This window comes from Mesoplodon densirostris, chromosome 1 (genome assembly GCF_025265405.1).
Source record: "Mesoplodon densirostris isolate mMesDen1 chromosome 1, mMesDen1 primary haplotype, whole genome shotgun sequence".
NCBI lineage: Eukaryota > Metazoa > Chordata > Mammalia > Artiodactyla > Ziphiidae > Mesoplodon > Mesoplodon densirostris.
The window spans coordinates 143,661,526-143,686,588 of NC_082661.1; the positions used below are offsets into that span (position 1 = coordinate 143,661,526).

The 25,063-nt window shown below is 37.4% G+C and overlaps 1 protein-coding gene across 9 annotated transcripts in view; it reads right to left on the minus strand.

The window, feature by feature from the left end:
* The window catches only part of CEP135 (centrosomal protein 135), an 87,857-nt gene that overhangs the window by 13,171 nt on the left and 49,623 nt on the right, over positions 1-25,063 (minus strand). For 6 of the 9 annotated variants that reach the window (XM_060109370.1, XM_060109379.1, XM_060109323.1 and 3 more), the window contains exons 16-25: positions 19,509-19,624; positions 19,280-19,434; positions 18,799-18,854; positions 16,475-16,643; positions 15,509-15,619; positions 15,040-15,225; positions 9,017-9,226; positions 7,680-7,882; positions 6,658-6,762; positions 4,272-4,382 (exon numbers count right to left, since the gene is read on the minus strand). In XM_060109370.1, coding sequence (XP_059965353.1) covers positions 4,283-4,382; positions 6,658-6,762; positions 7,680-7,882; positions 9,017-9,226; positions 15,040-15,225; positions 15,509-15,619; positions 16,475-16,643; positions 18,799-18,854; positions 19,280-19,434; positions 19,509-19,624 — 1,411 coding nt within the window. In that variant the 3' untranslated portion in view covers positions 4,272-4,282. Of the gene's footprint in view, positions 1-1,470; positions 1,739-3,946; positions 3,967-4,271; positions 4,383-6,657; positions 6,763-7,679; positions 7,883-9,016; positions 9,227-15,039; positions 15,226-15,508; positions 15,620-16,474; positions 16,644-18,798; positions 18,855-19,279; positions 19,435-19,508; positions 19,625-25,063 lie in introns of those variants that run through there. The other 3 variants (XM_060109362.1, XM_060109352.1, XM_060109396.1) reach the window with 3 other exon arrangements.

The following is a 25,063-nucleotide window of genomic DNA, read 5'->3' on the forward strand; positions in this document are numbered from 1 at the left end:
TCCTGCAAAGATTCCGCATGCCGCATGTCATGGCCAAAATAAATAAATAAATAAAGTTTAAAAATAATAATAATAACCCTTTTTTTTTTTTTAAAAAAAGAAGGGAGTGTACCAAATGGCTAATTGCTATTTTATCTGGGCTATAGGATTAAAAGTGATTTTGATTTGTACATCCATGTTCACAGCAGCATTTTTACAATAGCCAAAAGGTGGAAGCAACTCAAGTGATGAATGGATAAACAAAATGTGCTATATACATAGAATGGAATAATATTCAGCCTCAAAAAGGAAGGGAATTCTGACACATACTCCCTCCCTCATGGATAAAACTTGAAAACATTATAGTAAGTGAAATAAGTCAGTCACAAAAACACAAATACTGCATGATTCCACTTACTTAAGGTACAAAGAATAGTCAAATTCATAGAGACAAATTGTCATGGTGATTGCCAGAGGCTAGGGGAAGGGAAGAATGGGAAGTTAGTGTTTAATGGGTACAGAGTTTTAGCTGGGGAAGATGAAAAAGTTCTGGAGATTGATGGTGGAGATGATTTTTGCACAAGAGTGTGAATGTACTAACTGCCAGAGAAATGTACACTTAAAAATGGTTAAAATGATAAATTTGACCTTATGTATATTTTACTCCAATAAAAAAAATGTAAAAAGAAGTGATTTTGGTTATCTTCTTTATACTTTTGTATTTTATGTTTTCTCAGTGAGCATTTTTTAGATGCAATAATCAAAACAGTAAAAGCAAAACTGGATTATATATGTTAACTGTTAGAGACACTGTAAATATGGTTTGATATGAATATTTCATATTCATTTCTGGGTACTTATGGGGAAATCCCTTAAAATTAGTTTTGGTGACAACGTTAGAAAATATGAATGGAAATGTGTTACCAATTAACAACATCATTAGGATACTCTGGGAATTTGTTAATGGTTGTAGACATTTTCTAATCTACATCTACTAGAATGGCTATAATAAAAAAAATGGAAAATAACAAGTGACAAGGATTGGAAAACTGGAACTCTTAGACTGCTGGTGAGAATGTAAAATGGTACAGTCATGTGGAAAAACTTTGGCAGGTATTCAAAAAGTTAAACATAGAATTACCTTATGACCCAGCAACTCTAGGTACTCCCAAAAGATATTAAAACAGACTAAAACAGATACTTGTACACCAATGTTCACAGCAGCATTATTCACAATAGCTAAGGATGAAAACAACCTAGGTGTCCATCAACTGATGAGCAAAAGAACAAAATGTGCTATAAACACAAAGGAATATCATTCAGGGATGAAAAGGAATGAAGTTCTGATACATGCTACAACAAAGATGAACCCTGAAGACATTATTCTAAATGAAATAAGCTAGATGCAAAAAGACAAATATTGTATAAATTCACTTATATGAAAATCTAGAGTAGGCTAATTTATAGAGATAGAAAGTAGATTAGAGGTTATCGGGGGCAGGGAAGTGAAGACAGGGGACTAGAGAGTTATTGCTTAATAGATACAGAGTTTCTGTTTGGGTGATAAAAAATTCTGGAAATAGTGGTGATGGTTGAACAACATTGTGAATTTAATGCCACTGAGTTGTACACTTTACAAAATAGTTAAGAAGGCAAAGTTCAGGGACTTCCCTGGTGGTCCAGTGGTTAAGACTTCGCCTTCCAATGCAGGGGGTGTGGGTTCCATCCCTGGTCAGGGAAATAAGATCCCACATGCCTCCTGGCCAGAAAAAAACCAAAACAAAACATAAAACAGAAGCAGTATTGTTAACAAATTCAATAAAGACTTTAAAAATGGTCCACATCAAAAAAATCTTTAAAAAGAAGTAGGCAAAGTTCATGTTATATATATTTTATCATAATTTTAAAAAGTTTTCTAATTCATTACAGCTTTAGAGATTGCTGGAAAGCACTATGTTCTAGATCAGTGGTTCTTAAAGTATAGTTTGGGGATCCCTGGGAGTCAAGCCTCTTTTCATAAACTAAGGAATTACTTGCTTTTTCACTCTTATTATCTCACGAGTATACAGATAAGTTTTCCAGGGGCTATGTGAGGTGAAAGGCCAGTTAGTAAATAAATATTTCAGATTTGTGGGCCACAGGGTCACTGTCACAACTACCTAATTCTGCCACTGCAGAAAAGCAGTTTGAGACAATATGTAAACAAATGGGTGTGGCTTAATGAAGCTTAATTTACAAAAAGAGGCAGTGGTGTGGATTTGGCCTATAGGGGCCTAGTTTACCAACCCTTGATCTAAAATGCAGCTGTGAATCAAGCATGAAAAAAATGCTTGTGTCACAACTGCCAAGAGGCTTTATAATGAGAAGCAGAACCTCCATCTAATCCCATTCAAATTAATGCGGCAGCTTAGAAGTTGTGAGGACAAAGTGACTGCTGCCAGCACTAGGAAGTGGTCCTCAAAATGAAAGAGGAAAACAAATATTTTAATCAAATAAACAAACACAAAAGCAAAAGCACAGCAATCAGGAATCATTTAAACATAGGCCCTACAAATACCAATAAACCCTGGGGCATCAGTATATTAAAGAATAGAACATAGCTAATACTCTTATGAGGATTCTGAAGTCACCAAGGAAATGTTTAATTATCTCCTATAAAATTCTATTGAGAGAGGCCAAAAAATGAATAATTTTTAAAAGAACTGACTTTACTATTTCTGTCAATAAGCCTGCATTTTTCAGTCATCTACTTTTCAAACCCTGGGTCTGACATGCTTCTTGCCCATTCACTCCCATCTCCAATGAATGAGCACATCACTTTGACCCTTCCTCAGCCAAATGTGTCCTAGCTCTTTACAATCACTCTGGAAAACTGACTTACCATAACTACTCAAGCTCAAACACATGCATGTCCAGTGACCTGACAATCTCACGGCTCAGTGTATACCCAAAAGAAACGCACACATCTGTTCGCCAACATAAGGTATTAGAATGTTCACCGTAATTCTATCTGTAGTAGCCCAAACTGGAAATTATCAAATGCCCAACAAAAACAGAATGAGTAAATGGACTGTGGTATGTTCACATAATGGAATACTATACAGCAACAAGACTGAACCATCTAAAGGTACACAGCAGTATGAATGAATGTCACAAAGGTACTATTGAGAAAAAAAGCCAGAAATATATGATTTCATTTATAAAATGTCCAGAAACAGACAAAAGAAATCTATGCTTTTAATAACCGAGACAGTTACTTTTAGAGTAAGGCTTATGACCAGAAGGACACCCAAGAGAGGTCATGTTTTGTTTCTTGATCCAGGTACAGGTTGCATAGGTGTGTTCAGTTTGTAAAAATTCATTGAGTTGTATATCCTATGATATAGTACTTTTCTGTATGTATGTAATAATTTATCTTAAAATATCTAGCTTTCAATATTAAATAATATTTTCTATGTCTTTGTTCATACTTTCACTATCTGTTATTTGTACCTTGAGTTTGGCACTTCATCAAATATTACCCTTTGATATCTCATATTGTCATTTAATTTTTGTTGTGGATGTCTTCTCTCTCTCTCTCTTTTTTTTAATCTGCATTGGGTCTTAGTTGCGGCGTGTGGGATCTTCATTGAGGCATGCGGGATCTTTCGTTGCAGCGTGCAGGCTCTTCCTTGCAGTGCATGGGCTTCTCTCTAGTTGTGGTGCGTAGGTTTTCTCTCTCTAGTTGTAGTGGCGCATGGGCTTCTCTCTAGTGGTGGCGTGGTTTTCTCTCTAGTTGTAGCAGTGCGTGGGCTTCTCTCTAGTTGTGGTGCGTGAGTTTCCTCTCTCTAGTTGCGGTGTGCGGGCTCCAGAGCACATGGGCTCTGTAGTTTGTGGCACCCAGGCTCTCACTGAGGCGCGTGAGCTCAGTAGTTGTGGTGCATGGGCTTAGTTGCTCCACTGCATGTGGGATCTTAGTTCCCCGATCAGGGATCAAACCCACGTCCCCTGCATTGGAAGGCAGATTCTTTACCACTGGACCACCAGGGAAGTCCCCAGATGTCTTCTCTTTTTTAATTAAGGTATAATTTATGTACAATAAAATACACGGACTGTAAACGTTCAGTTCAAAGAATTTTTACAATTGTATACAGCCATGTAACCATCACCACCATGATACAGCACATTCCATTACCTCTGAAAGTTCCCTACCGCCTTTATAGGCAATCTCCTCTCCCCCGACACAGAAAACAACTCTTGTAATTTTTATAACCAGAGATAAGTTTTGTTTGTACTTGGTGTTACATACATACCTTTCTGATAATCAGTTTACATGTTCAGGAGAAGGTAAAGGAGACTTCAGAGTAGAACTAAGGGGTGGTGTGCGAAGACCGTGCCGACGCATCTCTTGGATTGCTCGTTCTCTGTCAACAAAGACAAAATAAGAGATTATACCAAAAAGTGGTAAACAAATAAAAGGTCCTGTTATTGTTATTAGTTAAGTAATTTCTACTCAATTGATTAATTAGTACTTCTACTAAATTTAAATCCTTTGTAGGGACTTCCCAGGTGGCACAGTGGTTAAGAATCCACCTGCCAATGCAGGGGACACAGGTTTGAGCCCTAGTCCAGGAAGATCCCACATGCCGCGGAGCAACTAAGCCTGTGTGCCACAACTACTGGGCCAGCGTTCTAGAGCCCGTGAGCTACAACTACTGAGCCCACGTGCCACAACTACTGAAGCCCACGCGCCTAGAGCCCATGCTCTGCAACAAGAGAAGCCACCACATTGAGAAGCCTGCACACCTCAATGAAGAGTAGCCCCTGCTCGCCACCACAACTAGAGAAAGCCCACGCAGCTACAAAGACCCAACGCAGCCATAAACAAACAAGCAAACAAATAAATAAATCCTATGTCTTTATATCATTTTTAAGTTGAGGATAAAAGATGTCAATTAAAGGAATATGTACTTTAAGAGATTGTTCAAAGCCCCTCTGAGTATAGATTTTCAAAGTTGGTTGGTTCCCCTCTCTGCCCCTACCTTTCTCACCTCTTCTTGCACATAAATCTAGTCCTCTTCCTTCTTCCTGTCTCAAATGCCCAAATGTTAGAAGTAAAATAACCTTTTTGTTATGTCTGGGTCTGCCCCACAAAGCATGATGACTGTGTTGCCACCTCTACTGTGGGCTATTCACAGTCCCTGGCCCAGACTTTCTGACTTGAGCTCTTCAGTACCTAGGATTTCTACCTAGATGGGTATTTCACAGACTTTTTTCATTATAATCCCCCTAAAAAAACTTTTTTAGATGCTCCTCCCCAAATTGTTCTCCTTCCGTCAATTTTAATACATCAGATTTTAATACATAGATACACTTAATATACTGTGGCCCTTCGGAGGGCCATAAATCACTGTAGTACCTAAGGTTTCTTTGCCATTCCCTCTTCCCCAAGAATCCATATTGTTCCCTGCAGTGACAATATTGCCTCTTTAAAAATGCATGATCTAGTTGCATGGTAAAGAGAAGGAAAGACATGGTCATGTGGGTCAAGGTTTCTTTGGGGACCAGGGGCAAGGAAAAAGGAGAAGAATTAAGGGAGTCTATAACCCTAGGCAACAGAGAGCTTGGTTTAGGACCCTTGAATTGAAGAGAATTTCAGTTGTCATTAATAAATGAAAATCATTACACATATACAGTTTAGTACATTCAGAAAATAGATCTTCTAAATTACAAGAAATTAACAACACTGCTTTCATGACACTGATGCAACCTCAGGCTTCATTTCTCTTTGAAATCACAAATATTGATTTCCTAGCAAATTCCATCTATAATCCAAATTGCACATCACTTAAAAGTTTTGAAGCAAATGGTTAAGAATAAGATTAGAGAACTCAAAATACTGACCTAAATAAGCAATCTGACCACTATTTGAGAATGAAATCTTAGGAATGCTGATGCCTATGGTATTAATACAGTAGGAAAGAATAATGGAAGAAAAGTAAATTGACAAATTGATTCACAAATTAGACTTGGATTTTAACTGTTAAAGCAGGTCTCATTCCTGATTGTACACTTGGAGATTAAAATTTTCAACATAATAAAGCAAATGAACTGAAATATAAGTGACTATGAAAATTCCTAAGCTGTAGGGAATATATTGAAAAGATTAAGAGCACAGGCTTTAAAATTAGACAAACCTGTTTGGATTTTAGTCTTGGCTCTGCTATTTACTATTTGCGTGACCTTAGTTTCTAATAATAATATAGGCACAATAATAGTTAATAGGATTAATCAGATACATACATAGTATCTGGCATATATTTGTTAAGTTCCCTTAAGATCATCAGCATCATCGTTTTTACGATGATTTGTATTTGGAATTTCCTATTGGACCATAATGTTTTGGGCTCTTGTAGAATCCTTACTAGCTTGCTGATTCCCTAACTATATCCTTTGAAATAATGCCCTAATTTTGCCCTGAGGAATGCTACAGCAAACATTTATACAATATTTGCTACTTTATTGTGGGGATATTATCTTCTACAACACTTGTTGCCTTTTTAGGAAGAATTACCAAAGAAATTTATTTTACATATTAATGCTAAGAAAAGTTTGCTATTTGTAAGCCATATTAAATCCTTTTGGAATAGAATAGGGAATAAATAAAAATGCTGTTCAACGCTAAAAATATATTCTTACCGTTCATATCTTTCAGTTGAACTCTGCCTTTTCAGAACATCAAGATCTGTTTGTAATTGTGCCATTTTAGCCCGAAGCATAGTGTTTTCCCGGCTCTGACTATTTCTTAAAAACAAATTTAGAAAATCAAATAAATAATAAATACTCTGTTTTATAGCATAAAGTGCTATGGAGTTTTGTTTTTGTTATTAATAAATACAAATGGAAGTGACACATAAGGATGAAAAAAAGAGAAGACTTTTCAACAATAATTCCATAAACGTCTGGAGCTTCTATCACAAAGTTTTCTTTTTCATTCATCTCATTTATTTAACGAACATTTACTGGGCTTCTAGTATGTGCTAGGCACTGCAGCAATGCTGGAGATACAAATGTGAGAAGACATGAATTGTAACATCAAAAAGTAAAGTATATTTATTGGCTCTTTCTTGACTCCTACCTCAGAAAGAGATATATTTCTAATTCCTTTTAAAAGTTAATTATTCCACTCATACTATCTACTCTGTGTTTCCTCCCTTCTTCCAAAAAGATATCCAAACTTCTCCATTATCAATCTCCTAAAAGGTAATCAATATCCTTATGAAGGTCAAATTTCATGGCCTTTTCAAAGTCTTTTTCCTAATCCACAGCATGAAACACAGCCAACTCTCCCCATTCTGAAATGCTCTCCCCTTCGCTGACTTCTCTCTTCATTCCTCAAATTTAGGTATTTTTCTAAAGTCCACTCGTTCACTTCCACGGGTACCACCTCTGTGGAGAACATATACAAATTACACCCCCAAACACGATGTCTCTTCTGAGCTAAACCCCCTGAGTTTCCCAAAGCAGCAGCCATGTAATCAAAATACTTTGCTTTGCACTCCCATCCCCCAGTCCCCCAACACTTCGAAAAAAATTTTTTTGGTTCCTCCACTATTTTTCTATCATTTGTTTTATGCTACAAATCTATAAAAAATTATTCATATTGAAAAATTATTTGTGACAAGCTATTTTCCTCACATAAGTTAATTCATGACGCTTACAATTTGCTTTCTGAAAGGGTTAACTTCTCTTTAAGTAGCTGGATTTCTGTATCCTTCTCGTGGGAAGTTAAATGGGAATGAAATTCTTTATCTCTATTTGTAGCCAACAATGATTCAAGGTTTTTAATCGTATGTCTCTCACTTGACAGTTGTTTTTTTAACAGCTCTGATTCTGATTTTACATTTTCTAATTCCACTGCAACCTACAAGAAAAACAAAACAAGATTACTTCAGTATAATTTTAGACTTACTCTGAAAAATTATCTGCAGAGCTATACACACATCAGTTGCTTCATTTTGGGTACTGATTAAAGATTCTGTAGTACTTTTCACATATAAGAAAAACATCTTATTTTCAAAATAATCTTTGCTATTTTTAGCAAAGACCTACCCCAACCCTCAAATAGTTTTCTTTCATGTTATCTTGTCAAGAGAGGGTAATTAACATAAAATCCTAAAATGTGGCCACCCTATCAGTAAGGAGGCCCTTCTGGTTTATTAAATATGTATATTCTGATTACATAGTCAAACCAGTCTTGAAGCTTCTCAGTACCTGAAAATAAAGTTACTACTAAATGAGTGAAAACTGGAAACACCCATGTTTAAAAACACACACTGGGTTGTTTAAAGTAATGCTTCGGTTTGGGAATGGGATGTTCCAGTTAACTCGACTTTTAAAATTAAGTAAGATTTTTATCAGGAAAAATATTCCACTTAGAAAGGAATGAACTGCTCAATTCTTCATATATGTCTTACTTTTAAGCAGAGAAAGAATGTATTGAGATATGTTCCTGTTCTATAATTAGAAGAATTATATTCTCCTAAATACCCATCTGCTTCAAAACAGCACCTAATTTTATCATCATGCTTGCCAAAGAAACCTTGACAAAGAATGTAGTAATCAAATTATTGTAGGGCTGAATAAAACAATATGCTACTGGGACTTCCTGGTGGTGCAGTGGTTAAGAATCTGCCTGCCAATGTAGGGTACACGGGTTCGAGCCCTGGTCCAGGAAGATCCCACATGCCGCGGAGCAACTAAGCCCATGCGCCACGACTACTGAGCCTGCGCTCTAGAGCCCGTGAGCCACAACTACTGAAGCCCACATGCCACAGCTACTGAAGCCAATGCACCTAGAGCCCGTGCTCTGCAACAAGAGAAGCCACCGCAATGAGAAGCCCATGCACTGCAACGAAGAGTAGCCCCCACTCGCCGCAACTAGAGAAAGCCCCTGTGCAGCAATGAAGACCCAATACAGCCAAAAATAAATAAATAAAACAAATAAATTTATATATAAAAAAACAATATGCTACAATATTATCTTTTAAGTTCTTACCCTCTCAAATTCAAGGTTTTTGGAATTCAATTGCTGGGTCATAATATCTTTGCCCGAATCAAGCTTAATGCAAAGTTCTCTAAGAGATGACATATCATTTAATACTGCTGCTTTCTCATCTTCTTGGTGTCTCAGCTCTTCTTCTAATCTAGATATGGCTTTTGCCATGGATGAGATCTGAGATTCATAAGCATGATGTGCATTTATGTGCTGAAAATAAGAAAACAGGTACAAAGTTAAAGTAACCCAGTAATATTAAAGGTTTGAATCTGTGTAGCTACAACATCACTTTATATAACTATAAAAGCCAATTTTTGCAATTTAAAAATTTTTCAATTTTAAGATACTCTCAGGAAGTTGTCTGCTATTTAAAGATGGCCTATTTAATGCTTAAAAAAATAAACTGTGTTTAATTATTAATCATGGTAACTAAGTACCTCATGTATGTATTTGGAAGATGCAAAGATGAAAATTACTGCTTTAGGGTTGTGAACATGAGAGATCTTTTAAGTCATAGTAAATTTTTCCTTTATAAACTCTCTTTGTTATAATAATGCTTTTTAAAGTAACATATATACTTATCACTCCTCAATTGCCTTTAAATTCTGAATTTCAAAAAGGAGTTTGCTTTAAAACTATATACCTAAACTCATATTTAAGTTTAATTCAACCTAATAATAGTATACAACTTTATAAGATTTTAATAACTGAAATAACGAGCAAAATTTGAAATACTGATAAACACTTCTTTCCTAAAGTAATATACATTTTAAAAAAAAGAATTAATTAATTAATTAATTTTTGGTTGCGTTGGGTCTTTGTTGCTGCACACAGGCTTTCTCTAGTTGTGGTGAGCGGGGGCTACTCTTCGTTGCGGTGCACGTGCTTCTCATTGTGGTGGCTTCTCTTGTTGCAGAGCACGGGCTCTAGGCGTGCGGGCTTCAGTAGTTGCAGCGCGCAGGCTTCAGTAGTTGTGGCTCATGGCTCTAGCGCTCAGGCTCAGTAGTTGTGGTGCACGTGCTTCATTGCTCCGTGGCATATGGGATCTTCCAGGACCAGGGCTCGAACCCATGTCCCCTGCACTGGCAAGGCAGATTCTTAACCACTGCACCACCAGGTAAGTCCCAAGTAATGCACATTTAAAATTTTTCACAATTTAAAATATGAGTGATAAATACAAACAGATATAAAATCTACTTCTAGAATTTAGGAAGAATTCCACATTTGAAAATTAAATTATTAAACAAGCTTTACTAAAATGAATCAACATTAAAAATCTAATACACTGCTTTGAAGATTTAATAAATTTCAACAATTGTAGAAATGTACTTGGATATTCCAAATATTAATGAATTAATTAATCAAAATTCCCCCAAAGAAATATAAATATGTAAGTCAATTTTATATACCACATAAGAACATGAACAATGACAAAGAACAAAAGAACTAAAGAATAGTTCCTCCTGAGAACTATTCTGAAGGTTGAAAAACATTCTTTTAGTTATTATACTCTTAACAGAAAAACTTACAGAAATAGTGTATTCGTTTCCTAGGACTGCTGTAGCAAATTACTGCAAATTGCTGGGTGGCTTAAAACAACAGAAATTTATTCCCTCACAGTTCTGGAGGTTACAAGTCTGAAACTTAGATGCTGGCAGAGTTGGCTTCTTCTGGCGGTTCTGAGGGAGAATCTGTTCCACGCCTCTCTCCAAATTTCTGGTGATTGCTGGCAATCCTTGGTGTTCCTTGCCTTGTAGACACATAACTCCAATCTCTGCCTTCATCTTCACTTGACATTCTCCTTGTGTCTTCTGTGTCCAGATTTCTCTTATCTCATAAGGATACCAAACATTGGGTTATGGCCTGCCCTAGTCCAGTATGACCTCATCTTAAATAGATTACACCTGCAAAGGTCCTATTTCCAAAAAGGTCACATTCACAGGTTCTGGTTGTTAGCATTTCAATATATTTTGGGGGGGGACCATAATTCTATCAACTCTCTGGCTCCCCCAAATTCATGTCCTTCCCATGTGCAAAATACATTCATTCTATCCCAACATTCTAGCATCAACTCTAAGTCCAAAATCTTATCTAAATCAGAATGGGTAAGACTCTGGGTATGGTCCTTCCTGGGGCAAAATTCCTCTCCTTCCACACACCTGTGCTACTAGAAAACAAGTTACCTCCCTCTGAAATAAAATGGTGGAAAAGGCATAAAATGGTCCCATTCTGAAAGGGAGAAAATAGAAGGAATAAAGGAGTTACTAGTCCAAAGTAAGCTTGCAGCCAAGTAGGGCAAATTCCACTAGATTTCAAGGCCTAAAAATAATTATCTGTGTCTTGATACTCTGTCCTCTGGACCTGCTAGGGCAGCCCCACCTTCTCAGCCCTCAGGTACAGCCCCATCTCTTGGCTCACGGTGGCAGTGGCGCTGCTTTCTGGCATCAAGGAAGAAATAGCCCAGTCCCCTGGGTCTATGGTAGTGTAGCAGGTCCACCAGCTTTTGAGCTGCCCTTGGCAGCCCTGCTGATCTCTGAGCCACCTTCATTCTTCCCTTTTCTTGAAGGAGAACATATGTTCATAACTCTAGTGGCCTGTTTTCTGCTAGTAGGATCCAAGAAGTTTAGCCTTCTTTCCTTGTATCCTGTTTCTGGCCCTTTCAGCCCAAGCTGGCAGTGTTTCTGGTGAGGTGATCGGTTGGGTCTATGAGTCACTCACCTACTCTCTTTGCCTAGCCACACTCTCAGCCCTGCCTCCAGAACACGCTATCTGGGTAGGCTAAGACTTTTCCAAATCATCAAGTCCCAGCTCTTTTTTTGCTTAGCAATTCCTTCTTCAATCTATCTCTTTCCTTCACATCTTACCACAAGCAGCAAGGAGAAACCAGGTTGCACCTTTCATACTCTGCTTGGAAATTTCCTCTGCTAAATATCCAAGTTCATAACTTGTAAGTTCTACTTTCCTAAGAGTATACCATAATTCAGCCAAGTCCTCTGCCATTTTATAATAAGAATTACCTTTTCTCCAGTGTCCAATAACATGTTCCTCAATTCCATCTGAGACCTCACTAGAAGAAACATTCTTATTTCTGGACAAATTCCATTCATGATGATTTATGTATTTTGTAAATAACAGAAGTTTTCTCTATAGCTTTCCTCTTTTTTCTGAGTTCTCACCAGAATTGCCTTTAATGTCCATTTTTCCACCTACAAACTTTTCAAGGTAGTCTAGACTTTTCTATCAGGCACCTCAAAACTCTTCCAGCCTGTACCCATTACAAAACTCTTCCAGCCTGTACCCATTACTCTTCCAGCCTGTACCCAATTCCAAAGACCCTTTTAAGATTTGTTACAAAAGCATCCCACTTCCTGGTACCAAAATCTGTACTAGTTTCTTAACGCTGCCATAACCAATTACAAGAAACTAGATAGCTTAAACAACAGAAATGTATTCCCTCTCAGTTCTGGAGGCCACAAGTCTGAAATCCAGATGTCAGCAGGATCGGTTCCGTCTGGAGGTTCTGAGCGAGAATCTTTTCCATACCTCTGTGCCAGCTCAAGTGATTGCTGGCAATCCTTGGGGTTCCTTGCCTTGGTAGACACATCATTTCAATCTCTGCCTCTATCCTCATATGGCATTCTCCTCTGTGTCTTCTGTGTCTGAATCTCCCTTATTTTACAAGGACACCAGTTATCAGATTAGGGTCCATCTTACCCAGTGTCACCTCATTTTAACCTTTTTAAAAATATTTATTTATTTATTTATTTATGGCTGCATTGGGTCTTCATTGCTGTGCGTGGGCTTTTCTCCAGTTGCGGTGAGCAGGGGCTACTCTTCGTTACGGTGCACAGGCTTCTCGTTGCGGTGGCTTCTCTTGTTGCGGAGCACGGGCTCTAGGTGCACGGGCTTCAGTAGTTGTGGCTCGTGGGCTCTAGAGTGCAGGCTCAGTAGTTGTGTGCACGGGCTTAGTTGCTCTGCGGCATGTGGGATCTTCCCAGACCAGGGCTTGAACCCGTGTCCCCTGCACTGGCAGGCGGATTCTCAACCACTGCGCCACCTGGGAAGCCCACCTCATTTTAACTTGATTAAATCTGCAAAGATGCTATTTCCAAATAAGGTCACATTCACGGGTACTGGGAGCTAGGACCTATATATATTTTGGGGGGCGAGGGGTGCATAATTCTATGCACTACAGATAATCAATACTTCCTTCTAAAAAATAAAGACCGACTACAATACTATACCAACAAAACAAAACAAAAGTAGAACTAATAGCCAACTGTTCCTTATCAATCTAACTTATTTAGGGTCCCTATATTTTAACTAAACTCAAAATTTTATTAAGAGACTTTTATTAGACTGTCTTTATGACAAAAGCTTATTTAAATCCACATGCAAAAGAATGAAGTTGGAACCTTACCTTATATCATGCATAAAAATTAACTCAAAATGGATCAAAGACCTCAACATAAGAGCTAAAACTATAAAATGCATAGAAAAAACAGGGGAAAAGCTTCATTATGTTGGATTTAGCAACGATTTCTTAGATATGACACCAAAAAAACAGGCAAGAAGAAAAAAATAGATAAATTGGACTTCATCAAAATTTAAAACTCTTGTGCATCAAAGGATAAAACTGAGTGACAAGGTAAGCCATGAGATGGGAGAAAATATTCACAAATCACATATCTAATAAGGGACTGAAATCCAGAATATACAACCAATTCCTACAACTCAACAACAACAGAAAACAACCTGATTAAAAGCTAGGCAAAGGATTTGAATAGATATTTCTCCAAAGAAAATATACAAATGGCCAATAAATACACAAAATATGCTCAACATCACTAATCATTAAGAAAATACAAGTCAAAACCAAAATGAAATACCACTTCACTCCCATTGGGATGGCCATTATTAAAACAAAAAAACAAAACAAAAAACCCCAGAAAATAACAAGTGTTGGTGAAGATGTGGAGAAACTGGAAGCCTAACATTGCAGGTGGGAATGTAAAATGGTGCAGCCCCTGTGAAAAACTGTATGGTGGTTATTCAGAAAATTAAACATAAAATTACAATATGATCCAGTAATTCCATGTCTGGGTATATCCCAAAGAACTGAAAATAAAGACTTGAATAGATACTGTACATCCATGTTCATAGCAGCATTATTTTCAATAGCCAAAGATGGAAACAAACCAAATGTTCATTGACAGATGAATGTTTAGAATGTGGTATATGCATACAATGGGATATTATTCAGCCTTAAAAAGGAATGAAATTCTGACACATGCTACAACATGGGTGAACCTTGAGATTTAAGTGAACCTTAGGCCTAAGTAAAATAATTCAGTCACAAAAAGACAAATATTGTATGACTCCACTTATAAGAGGGACATGGAGTAGTCAAATTCATAGAGAGAGAAAGTAGAATGGTGGTTGTCAGTGGGTGGGGGAGGGGAGAATGGGGAGCTAATTAGTATTTAATGGGTACAGAGTTTTTTTTTTTTTTTTTTTTTTTTGTGGTATGTGGGCCTCTCACTGTCGTGGCCTCTCCCGTTGCGAAGCACAGGCTCCGGACGCGCAGGCTCAGCGGCCATGGCTCACGGGCCCAGCCGCTCCGCGGCATGTGGGATCCTCCCAGACCGGGGCACGAACCCATGTCCCCTGCATCAGCAGGCAGACTCTCAACCACTGTGCCACCAGGGAAGCCCGGTACAGAGTTTTAACTGGGGAAGATGAAAAAGTTCTGGAGAAGGATGGTGGTGATAGTTGCACAACAATATGCATGTACTAATTGCCACTGTATACTTAAAAATGGTTAAAATGGTAAATTCGATATTATGTATATTTTACTTACAATATAAAAGTAATGGGGCTCTCCTAAGCAAATTATCAGAATTAATGACAGATTACTATTGAACTTGATTTTTACCAATGCTTAAACCTCACTTCAATAAAGTGCCTTTGAATGTTTTCTGTTTTACTAAATTCTGTCTGTGCAAGACAAATGAATATATTACCTCCTGAATTTCTTTTTCTAGTAGCTCCACTCTTTCTCGAAGGTGTCTCCTCTCTGTGTCAATAGAAAGAAGTTCCAGTCGAACTGAGCTGCTTTCTCCCTCAGCTTGATGGGCTTTGACCTCCCAGTCTTCAGCACGGTCATGAAGCATCTGAAATCTATCTAACAAATCTTGATTTTCTCTTTCCTGGTTTAACCACAATTAAATTGTTTCTAAATTAGTCATCATCACTCACTGGAATACCCATGTCATAACATATACACACATTGGGATTTTTGTTTTAATTTAGGAAGCATAAGCTATCTGTGCAGATACTATACTAAGTAAGATGTGTATGAAAATATACAAAGACAGTAGGCAATATCTCCACTTCCATATGTTAATACCTAATAGAGGAGAGAGCATAAAGAAACATGAAAAAGTTAAAAAAAAATCAGTCTTAAATCCAACCTAAACAATGTTTTTTCACCTTAGCAGCCATTAAGGTCTCCCATCGTGACACTTCAGTTATGTAATTATGAACTCTACTCTTCATTTCTTCTTTTTCTTGCACTGCTGCTTCTAATTCCAGTGAAATTTGCTATAAATCAGAAAATTGAAGACAAATCTAAAAATGAATGTAGCACCTAATGAGTTCTATTTATGTTCAAATAGCTCTTTCTGAATTTGGGGAATAAGTGAGAGTAGGAAAAAAGGAAAACTGTTCCTGACTGTTATTTTCACATGTTTTTCTTGACTGATCTTGTCTTTTTAACCAGATATTACCATATATCTCCCACAATATATGTGACCACATATCTGGTATTTAAACTAAGGGCTAGCTACGCTCAGGGGCTGACATTTAAAAAAATTTATATATCAGCAATATGCTCTATAATGAATAATTTTTAAAAATAAAATATTTAAAATAAGAAAACCATTGGTTTTCTTGGTGTAATCCTTTAATAAACCAGCACAAACAAAACCAATACCTTTTAGTACTTGCCATTCTAAAATATTAATTAATTAACTTACAGGCATATCTCTAAGCCACTGGAAGTAAATACGAATAATTAAAATCTATCATGGGTCTTTAAAACACAGCAACTTTGCCCTGGGAGTGATGCTGAGGTCCTCACCCAGTAGGGTAACACCGATTTCTGCCATAGAGAACACCATGCTCCCAGCTTCAGGATTCCTTGCAACAAAGCCCACAATGGTGAGGGGACTACAGTTGTACCCATTAGACACTCTGTAATATACCACAGTATTCTAAACCACATTTTAAAATAGCCTTCTAAACACTATTCTCCTTAAAGAATTATTTTTTTGTTGTTGATATTTATATAATTAAAATTTAGAAAGCATATTTAGAGCTTCAAAATTTAGCAAACAATGAATATATTGTATAACTGTATACTCTAAAACTATCAAAGTTTATGCATTGTGCTCATACCTGGTTTTCTCTTGCCACTGTAGCCAGATCATCCTGTAATCTTCTGTTCTCCTTAAAAGACATTTCTTTAGATCTTTCTACTTCATCAAGTTCCTTGTGAGCTGCATCAAGCTGGCGCCGGAGGCTGCTTATCTCACGGTCCCGATTAATCAATGTTTCCTTTAGGTGGCTGTTACATGGGTGGTGTAGCAATAATAAAGAAAGCTTTTTGGAAAATTTAGTTCATTTAAAAGAAAACTGTTGTACTCTGATTTAAGTATACTAGGAATGCAAGAAATTACAACTACTCAACCTATGGACTGGGAGAAAATATTTGTAAATGATGCAACCAACAAGGGTGTATACCAACAGCTCACACAACTCAATAACAAAAAAACAAACAACCCAAGCAAAAACTGGACAGAAGACCTAAATGGACATTTCTTCAAAGAAGAAATGCAGATGGCCAATAGGCACATGAAAAGATGCTCAACATTGCTAACTATTAGAGAAATGCAAATCAAAACTACAATGAGGTACCACCTCACACCAGTCAGAATGGCAAATATTAAAAAGTCTACAAATAACAAATGCTGGAGAGGGTGTGGAGAAAAGGGAACCCTCCTACACTGTTGGTGGGAATGTAAATTGATACAGCCACTATGGAGAACAGTATGGAGGTTCCTTAAAAAACTAAAAAGAGAGTTTCCATATGATCCAGCAATCCCACTCCTGGGTCTATACCAAGACAAAACTATAATTTGAAAAGATACACACACCCCTATGTTCATAGCAGCATTATTTACAATAGCCAAGACATGGAAGCAACCTAAGTGTCCATTGACAGTGAAATCTATAAAGAAGATGTGGTACATATATACAATGGAATACTACTCAGCCATTAAAAAGAATGAAATAAAGCCATTTGCAGCAACATGGAGGGACCTAGAGATTATCATACTAAACAAATAAGTCAGAAAGAGAAAAACAAATACCATATGGTACCACTTATATGTGGAATCTAAAATATGACACAAATGAACATATCGAAGAAACAGAAACAGATTCACAGACAGGGATTGTGGGTGCCAATGGGGAGGGGGCTGGAGGAGGGAAGGATTGGGAGTTTGGGATTAGCAGATGCAAACTAGTATTATAGAATGGATAAACAACAAGTCCTACTATATAACACAGGGAACTATATTCAGTATCCTATAATAAACCATAATGGGAGACTTCCCTGGTGGTGCAGTGGTTAAGAATCCACCTGCCAATGCAGGGGACACAGGTTCAATCCCTGGTCCGGGAAGATCCCACATGCCTCAGAACAACTACGCTCGTGCCCCAAAACTAGTGAGCCTGCGCTATAGAGCCCACGTGCCACAACTACTGAAGCCTGCGTGCCCTAGAGCCCATGCACTGCAACTACTGAAGCCCGCGCACCTAGAGCCTGTGCTCCACAACAACAGAAGCCACCACAATGAGAAGCCTGCGCACCGCCAACAAAGAGTAGCCCCCGCTCACTGCAACTAGAGAAAGCCCGCGTGCAGCAACGAAGACCCAATGCAGCCAAAAAAACAAAAAAAACCATAATGGAAAAGAATATGATAAAGAATATATATATATAACTGAATCACTTTGCTGTATAGCAGAAATTAACACATTATAAATCAACCATACTGCAATAAAATTTAAAAAAATAAATTACAACTACGGCATTAAGATACTGATTAATTAGGTGAAGCAGATGTTTTAGATCTCTACCAATTATTATGTGCAAATAAAGTCATAAAATAAATTTATTATTCCAAAAGTCAAGTAAAAACAGAAGACTTTCAAGTGTTAGGAGCAGAACATAAACGATTCAATTGGCAAACACTTATTTAATGTTTAAGTCCCCACTATTATATAATATGTAAGGGTGTATAAAATAAATACAATTAGTGACTTTTGTCTTGAAGTAGAGACCAGTCATAAAATGTAAAGTCTTGTAACAATGTTCAAAAAGGTTTAGATGTGGAATATATTTAACACTGGCTACTAGGGTAATCTAAGTTTTAATAATTAGGGCCTGCACAGGGTAATTACAGTAGAAATAAGGAGCAAGTAGGTATGTAAAAGAATAATTAATAAGACATAATTGTTTAGATGTGGATGACAGAGGAGGGAAGAAAGTTAAAGAGGATAACATTTCCATGCAAGAGACTGAGAAAATAACTGCTACTGGTAAAAATAGGAAAATTGAAAAAGAAATTTTCCTATTGCCAGATTGCTATTCAAACAGATAAAGCTGCATTCACTGAAAATTCCTAAAAAAACTGGATGCCGTTCCATTGATTACTTACTTCATAGAAGATTCATACTCTGAGACTGTTATCTTCATCTGAGTAATAGCTTTTTCCTATAGAAATTATAAAAATATGTAAGATTCTAAACCATTCATATAGAAATGTCTTCATTTGAATTGATACAATGTCACATTTATATAGTTTAAATCTAATTACATAAATTATGTTATAAAAGAAACCTCCAAGTAAACATATTTCCATGTACCAATTATATTTCATATATTGGCATATTTCTACCCACTAAGAATTTGAATTGTTCCTTGAGTTTACTCTAATCATATATGATAAAACTGTATTCTAGAAATAGAACTTTTAAGATTCAAATTATTGGTATAAAATGAAATTTAAACACATTAGGAGATATGGCCTTGGGTCTTAGGAACTTGTACACAGGCAGTAAGAACTGCATATCTAAAACAGAGAATAAAATACACTTTTCTGTTCAGATTCTGGATAACATTACTTAACAGTCACATACTTTATTAGCTAGGTTTTCATGCAAGTTTGCAATCTTTTCTGTCTTCTCATCTACAGTCTCCTGAAGAATGTCTTTTTCTTTGTCAATAACACCAATGGTCTTTTTCATTACATGAGCCTCTTCATTCTGTGAAGTCATCTTGAAGTGTAGTTTATCTGTAAATGAAAAAGAAATGTTTGTTAGACAAAGTAAATTAGGATTCGCAAAAACAAAATTTAAGAATACTTACCTATTTTTTCCTCCAGTATTTTAACTTGTGCTTGTGCTGATTCAAGTTCACTTCTTTTCATGGAAAGTTGGTGCTGATAGTCCTCAAGTGACCGCTGTAGCTGCTCATTTACTAGCCTAAAGAGTCAGTGGACAAAAACAAATGGTATTCTTTATCTCTGGTAGAAATAATTTTTTTAAATGAAAGATCTTAAAAAATATTTTTCTTATCTTTAAAGTTTCTTTTATTCCTTATTTTAAAGCTCTTCCAGTATAATCAATGGTATTATACTATATATATTATTCCTTTCTTCAAAACTGTTCCATCTTCCTCAAAATAATACGGTGTAAAAATCAAATTAATTGTATACTTTTTTCTAGAGGCTTCCTAGTAGTTTTAAAGCTTTTCTCAGTTTCCTAATATCAACCCTCTTTCTCTTAAAATCTATTTCCAATAGTCAAGGCAAAGGAAAAGTCTTGTTTTTACAGAATGGCCTAGCACTTCAACATCCTGACCATCCTGACCTGCAAGCTTTTAATTCTGCTTCCCATTCTGACTTTTTTTAATAGGTAGTCAATGGGAGGTCATAGTAAACAGGGGAATAGGTATTTACTGTAGTGCAATGAGGATTTAAGACTAAAGATTGGTTTCAGGGAGCAAAAAAAAAAAAGGGACATACAGCAAAAATAAAGACAATTTCAGACGAATCCCTTACTGATCAGTAAGATTAATTTTTTTTCAGAAGTAACAAGAATTTGCTCTCATGTCATCTAGGGTCTTTGGAAGCTTTTAGTCCTGGCCTAGGAATTCTTAGCCTGGCCTTGCTGGAAAAACATGGCTCTCACGTTAGGCTATTTATTGGGGACTTCCACAGGTTCCTTTTAGGGTTTGTTTGAAGATGAGATAGTAGAAGATACTAAAGGTGGCTTAGCTTAGAATTGCCTAATATGGAGGAGGCTGGATTCTGAAACCACTAGTAAGATGGGACATCTCCCACAGAAACGAAGAAGTTTTACATGCAACACTGAAATATTCTGAAACACAAAAGACATGACCCTGACTGCTCTAATAGCAAGTGAATGATGACCCAGAGGCAGGGAGGGAAGTCAAGGTAAGGCTGACTTCTTTAGAATTGCACAACCAAATAAAACCAAGTCAGAAAGACTCTCGGTTCAAGCAATTTTACTTCATAAAATCATCTGTGAGGTCCAGGTGACTCACTGTATTCAAGTTGCTTGTAAAAGCTACAGCTATTACTCTGAGGGATATAACTACACGGAGTGGAGAAAAAAGAAAGCTAATATTCACTGTACTGATAATTTACAGACATTACCTCATTTATTCCTAGGACAGTTCCATAATTAGAACCATTATCTTGATATTATAGAAACAAATAAAAACTTGTTCAAGATGGCAAAGCTATTAAGGCAAAGAAAATATATAAATCCAGTTTAGCCTACCCTGATATCAATGTTTATCTACTACATCACATTGCCTACTACGAAGAGCACAGGACATCTTCTATGTGGAAGGGAAAATGTCTGCCAGTAAGCTATAAAGAATCCTTTCAAAAATGGAATGAGGGCCTCCCTGGTGGCGCAGTGGTTGAGAGTCCGCCTGCCGATGCAGGGGATACGGGTTCGTGCCCCGGTCTGGGAGGATCCCATATGCCGCGGAGCGGCTGGGCCCGTGAGCCGTGGCCGCTGGGCCTGCGCATCCGGAGCCTGCGCGTCCGGAGCCTGTGCTCCGCAACGGGGGAGGCCACAACAGTGAGAGGCCCGCATACCACAAAAAAGAAAAAAGAAAAAAAAAAAAAAAAAATGGAATGGCTCCCAGAGTTCCTAATGAAGGACACTGAGTAATTGGCAGTGCTTGAAACCCTAAGTAGAAATGTAAAGATTTTTTTACATCTAAGTTCATTAGCAAAGTTAATTCCTAATCAAAGTAGGGTTGATAAATGAAGGCAGGATAACATCTTGATTGATTATACATATAAAGGAGGCCCTTAGTGAGTCTTAAAAATAGCTTTGCCTTTTCATATTCTAGTGTAGGCAGGCAAGGGAATAACAGAGATTCCACACAGACCTCGGTGGTAACTTTCTGACAGAAGGATTGCTGCTAAGATAAAGGTCTTCTTAACGAAAGAACTGAGGTATAAAGTTCATAGGAAAGAATAGTTGAGTGACTATCATATTATTTGTCGTCATAGTGTTTGGAAAGGAAAATTTGAGAACCTGTTGAGAATTAAGTTGCTAGGATGAGCTAATTTCTTAGCTTCGAAAGTGCTGTAAGCAAAAAGCAAAGGGAAGTGATGACTTCCCACCAGAGAGTGAAGCAATAAAACTTAGAATCAAAATTCTAGCTCTCTACTTACCAGCCATGTGGCTGGGTAAGACCATCTCTCTGAGCCTCAAATTCCTCAGTTTTATTACAGTACATGGATGTATACATGCTCTCATCTTAGGGGGCAAAAGTAATTACTTCTCTTCATGATGGAGTACATTTTAAACAAAGACAGCATCATAAAGGGTCCTTTATTCATAAGAAGTGTTCAAGTTGTAAAATGGAGCTGAAGATCCATCTAAGAGGCATAGGTTTGGAATTTTAATGGCCTCTTAGAAGAAAGAGAGATTGATATGGTATCACTGTTTTTTAAAATTAATTAATTAATTAATTAATTTTTGGCTGCGTTGGGTCTTTGCTGCTGCCCACAGGCTTTCTCTAGTTGCAGAGAGCGGGGCTACTCTTCGTTGAGGTGTGCAGGCTGCTCAGTGCAGTGTCTTCTCTTGTTGCGGAGCATGGGCTTTAGGTGCACGGGCTTCAGTAGTTGTGGCTAGCGGGCTCTAGAGTGCAGGCTCAGTAGTTGTGGTGCACGGGCTTAGTTGCTCTGCGGCATGTAGGATCTTCCCGGACCAGGGCTCGAACCTGTGTCTGCTGCATTGGCAGGCGGATTCTTAACCACTGTGCCACCAGGGAAGCCCAGTATCGCTGGGTTTTTTGGGGTTTTTTTTTGGTATCCCTGTTTTATTTCAGGTGTCTCCAAGACTCTATGGTTATGACCCACCGCTAACTGAGAAAGTATCATCTCTTGATAACTGAGAGAGGGGGAAAGGGATCAGGACTGGCTTTTCTTTCACATTTCTGCAAAAGGATGATGATTTATATCTGGTGGTCCTAGGTCCCTTGGCCCTTCTAAGTCCAGTTCCATGAGCTCAGCTGTCCTTACTTAGGGCCCTGGCTCCTCTTCCTGTCTTGGTAGAAAAAAATGTTAGGCATGCCCAGAAGATAATTCTTAGGCATCCTAAGGAATCTATGAGCCTTATCTAAAATGGTTCTCAATTAACAAATAAATACTTCTCAAAGGAGACCAGTTATATTTGGTTTTCTGAATATACAAACACACTCTACTATAAAAGCTGATACTTATTGCCATAATAATAACTCTAACTAGAGCTTATGGGCTCTTTCCAGGAAAATCAGCTAATGCATTTATTTGATCCTGGATAAGTACATAACCCTCTAGTTTTAAAGAAGGTACACAGAATAACTAAAGACTAAGGTGAAATGAAAACAGTCTGACGGTATTTTCAGCTGCAGGAATCTAAATGTTTAGAGCCTCATAGCTAGCAGTGGTAAGGATTAAGGCTATTGTCCTCTGCTGCTGCACCATGAGACTATACCAAAGATCCTCTATTTGGACAATTAGAGACTGTGCTTGATATAGAAAAGACTGTTTGGTGGCACTGAAATTTGATGAAAAATGCCTAACTCAGGAAGGGAAAGAGAAAATGGGCCCACCAGGTGGGTGAAAAGGAATATATGCTTTATCTATTTGAGTATCAGCTTCTTAAATGTCTTCATGTTAAGGGAAACAGAACTTGATGTGATTAAAGGGACAGCAAGATCTCTATTAAACATATCAAAAGTTGCATGAGGTTTGGACAAGGCGACTTTATTTCCATACAGTGCTTGGTATTATGTTTGTATTGGGTTCAGCTTTGGATGTGAACTTGACAGCTTCATCTCATGGTTCTAATGTTTACCGATGTATACTGATATGGAGAATGTGACTGACACACCTTCCTCAGAGACAAGTCTGATATTTGTCAGAGCAAAAAAATGTTATGGAATCCTGCAATCGCCCCATTATTACTTGTCTCTGTTTACAGACAAACAAAGGTAAAGAGAAAATTCTCCACAACCCATTCCTATAACACAGTGACTGGATTATTCCTAGGTGAGGGAAGTAGCAGGCTGGGTAAGAGAAAAGGGTATTAGTATAGCAGAGAAAATGCCAAAGTAGCTGCATGGTAGGGGATCCAAGGGAGGGCACTGAAAGCTCCGTCTTATAAGACTGGAAAGGGCATCCTGTGAGGGAAGGAAAGGGGAGTTATAGCTACAGTTTGAAGGAAAAAGCAAAATGGACTAAATGCAGCTCCAATCATCTGGACACAAAATGGAAAAGGATAGACTAGTAATTCTGGGTGATAGAAATATACCATGGTATTTGTACTTTGGAGTTGAACATAGACATGAACCAGAGGGGGAGAGGCCATTCCATTCAGGTAGCTCTCCTTCATAGGATGTATGTAGTGCCTTGCAAGGAAAAAAGAAAAAAAAAACAGAAAAAGAAGCTTCTACCTTAGTTCTTCCTTAATTAAACAAACAGCTAGCTCTTGGTCTTATTACATAGTTTGTTTTGATTTTGTGTGACAAATGTTTCCTAAATCTGGCCACTGTTCCTCAAGTTCATTGCCACTGTTTCACTCCAGACACATTGTCTCCATTGTCTGCCATCAGTCTCTTAAGACTCCAGATTCACCTTCCCTATTTTTGTGACAGTTCACTTCCTAAGAGGCATGGTAGGAAGTCACCCCCTTGGTTAAAAATCTGTTTGTTCTCCATGTTTATAAGATAAAATCCAGACACTCTTGGTTATCATACCAAGTTCTTTATTACCTGACTTCAACCTGTAGATACAGCCTACTTGGGCCATACTGACTTTTTTTTACATTTTTCAGACACATCACCTTTTAGACTCTGTATATAAATATTCTGATTTTACATTTCTTTGAAAGAAGAACGAGAAGAACAATGACATAGGTAGCAGAAAACTCTGTAATTTCCAGCAATTCTACACTAAGGAGTACAAATAATCTGAAGTACAGGCATACCTTGGAGATATTGTGGGTTTGGTTCCAGACCACCACAGTAAAGAAAATATGGCAATAAAGTGAATCATGTGGATTATTTGGTTTCCCAGGGCATATAAAATTATGTTTAATACTCACAAACATAAAAAACAAACTTACGGTTAACAAAGGGGAAGGGGGAAGGGGGAAGGGGTAAATTAGGAGTTTGGGATTAGCAGATACAAACTACTATATATAAAATAAACAACAAGGTCCTACTGTATAGCACAGAGAACTATAATCAATATCTTGTTATAAACCATAATGGAAAGAATATGAAAAAGTATATATGTGTGTATATATATAAATATATATATATATGCACATATGTATAAATGAATCACTTTGCTGTACACCAGGAACTAACACAGCATTGTAAACAAC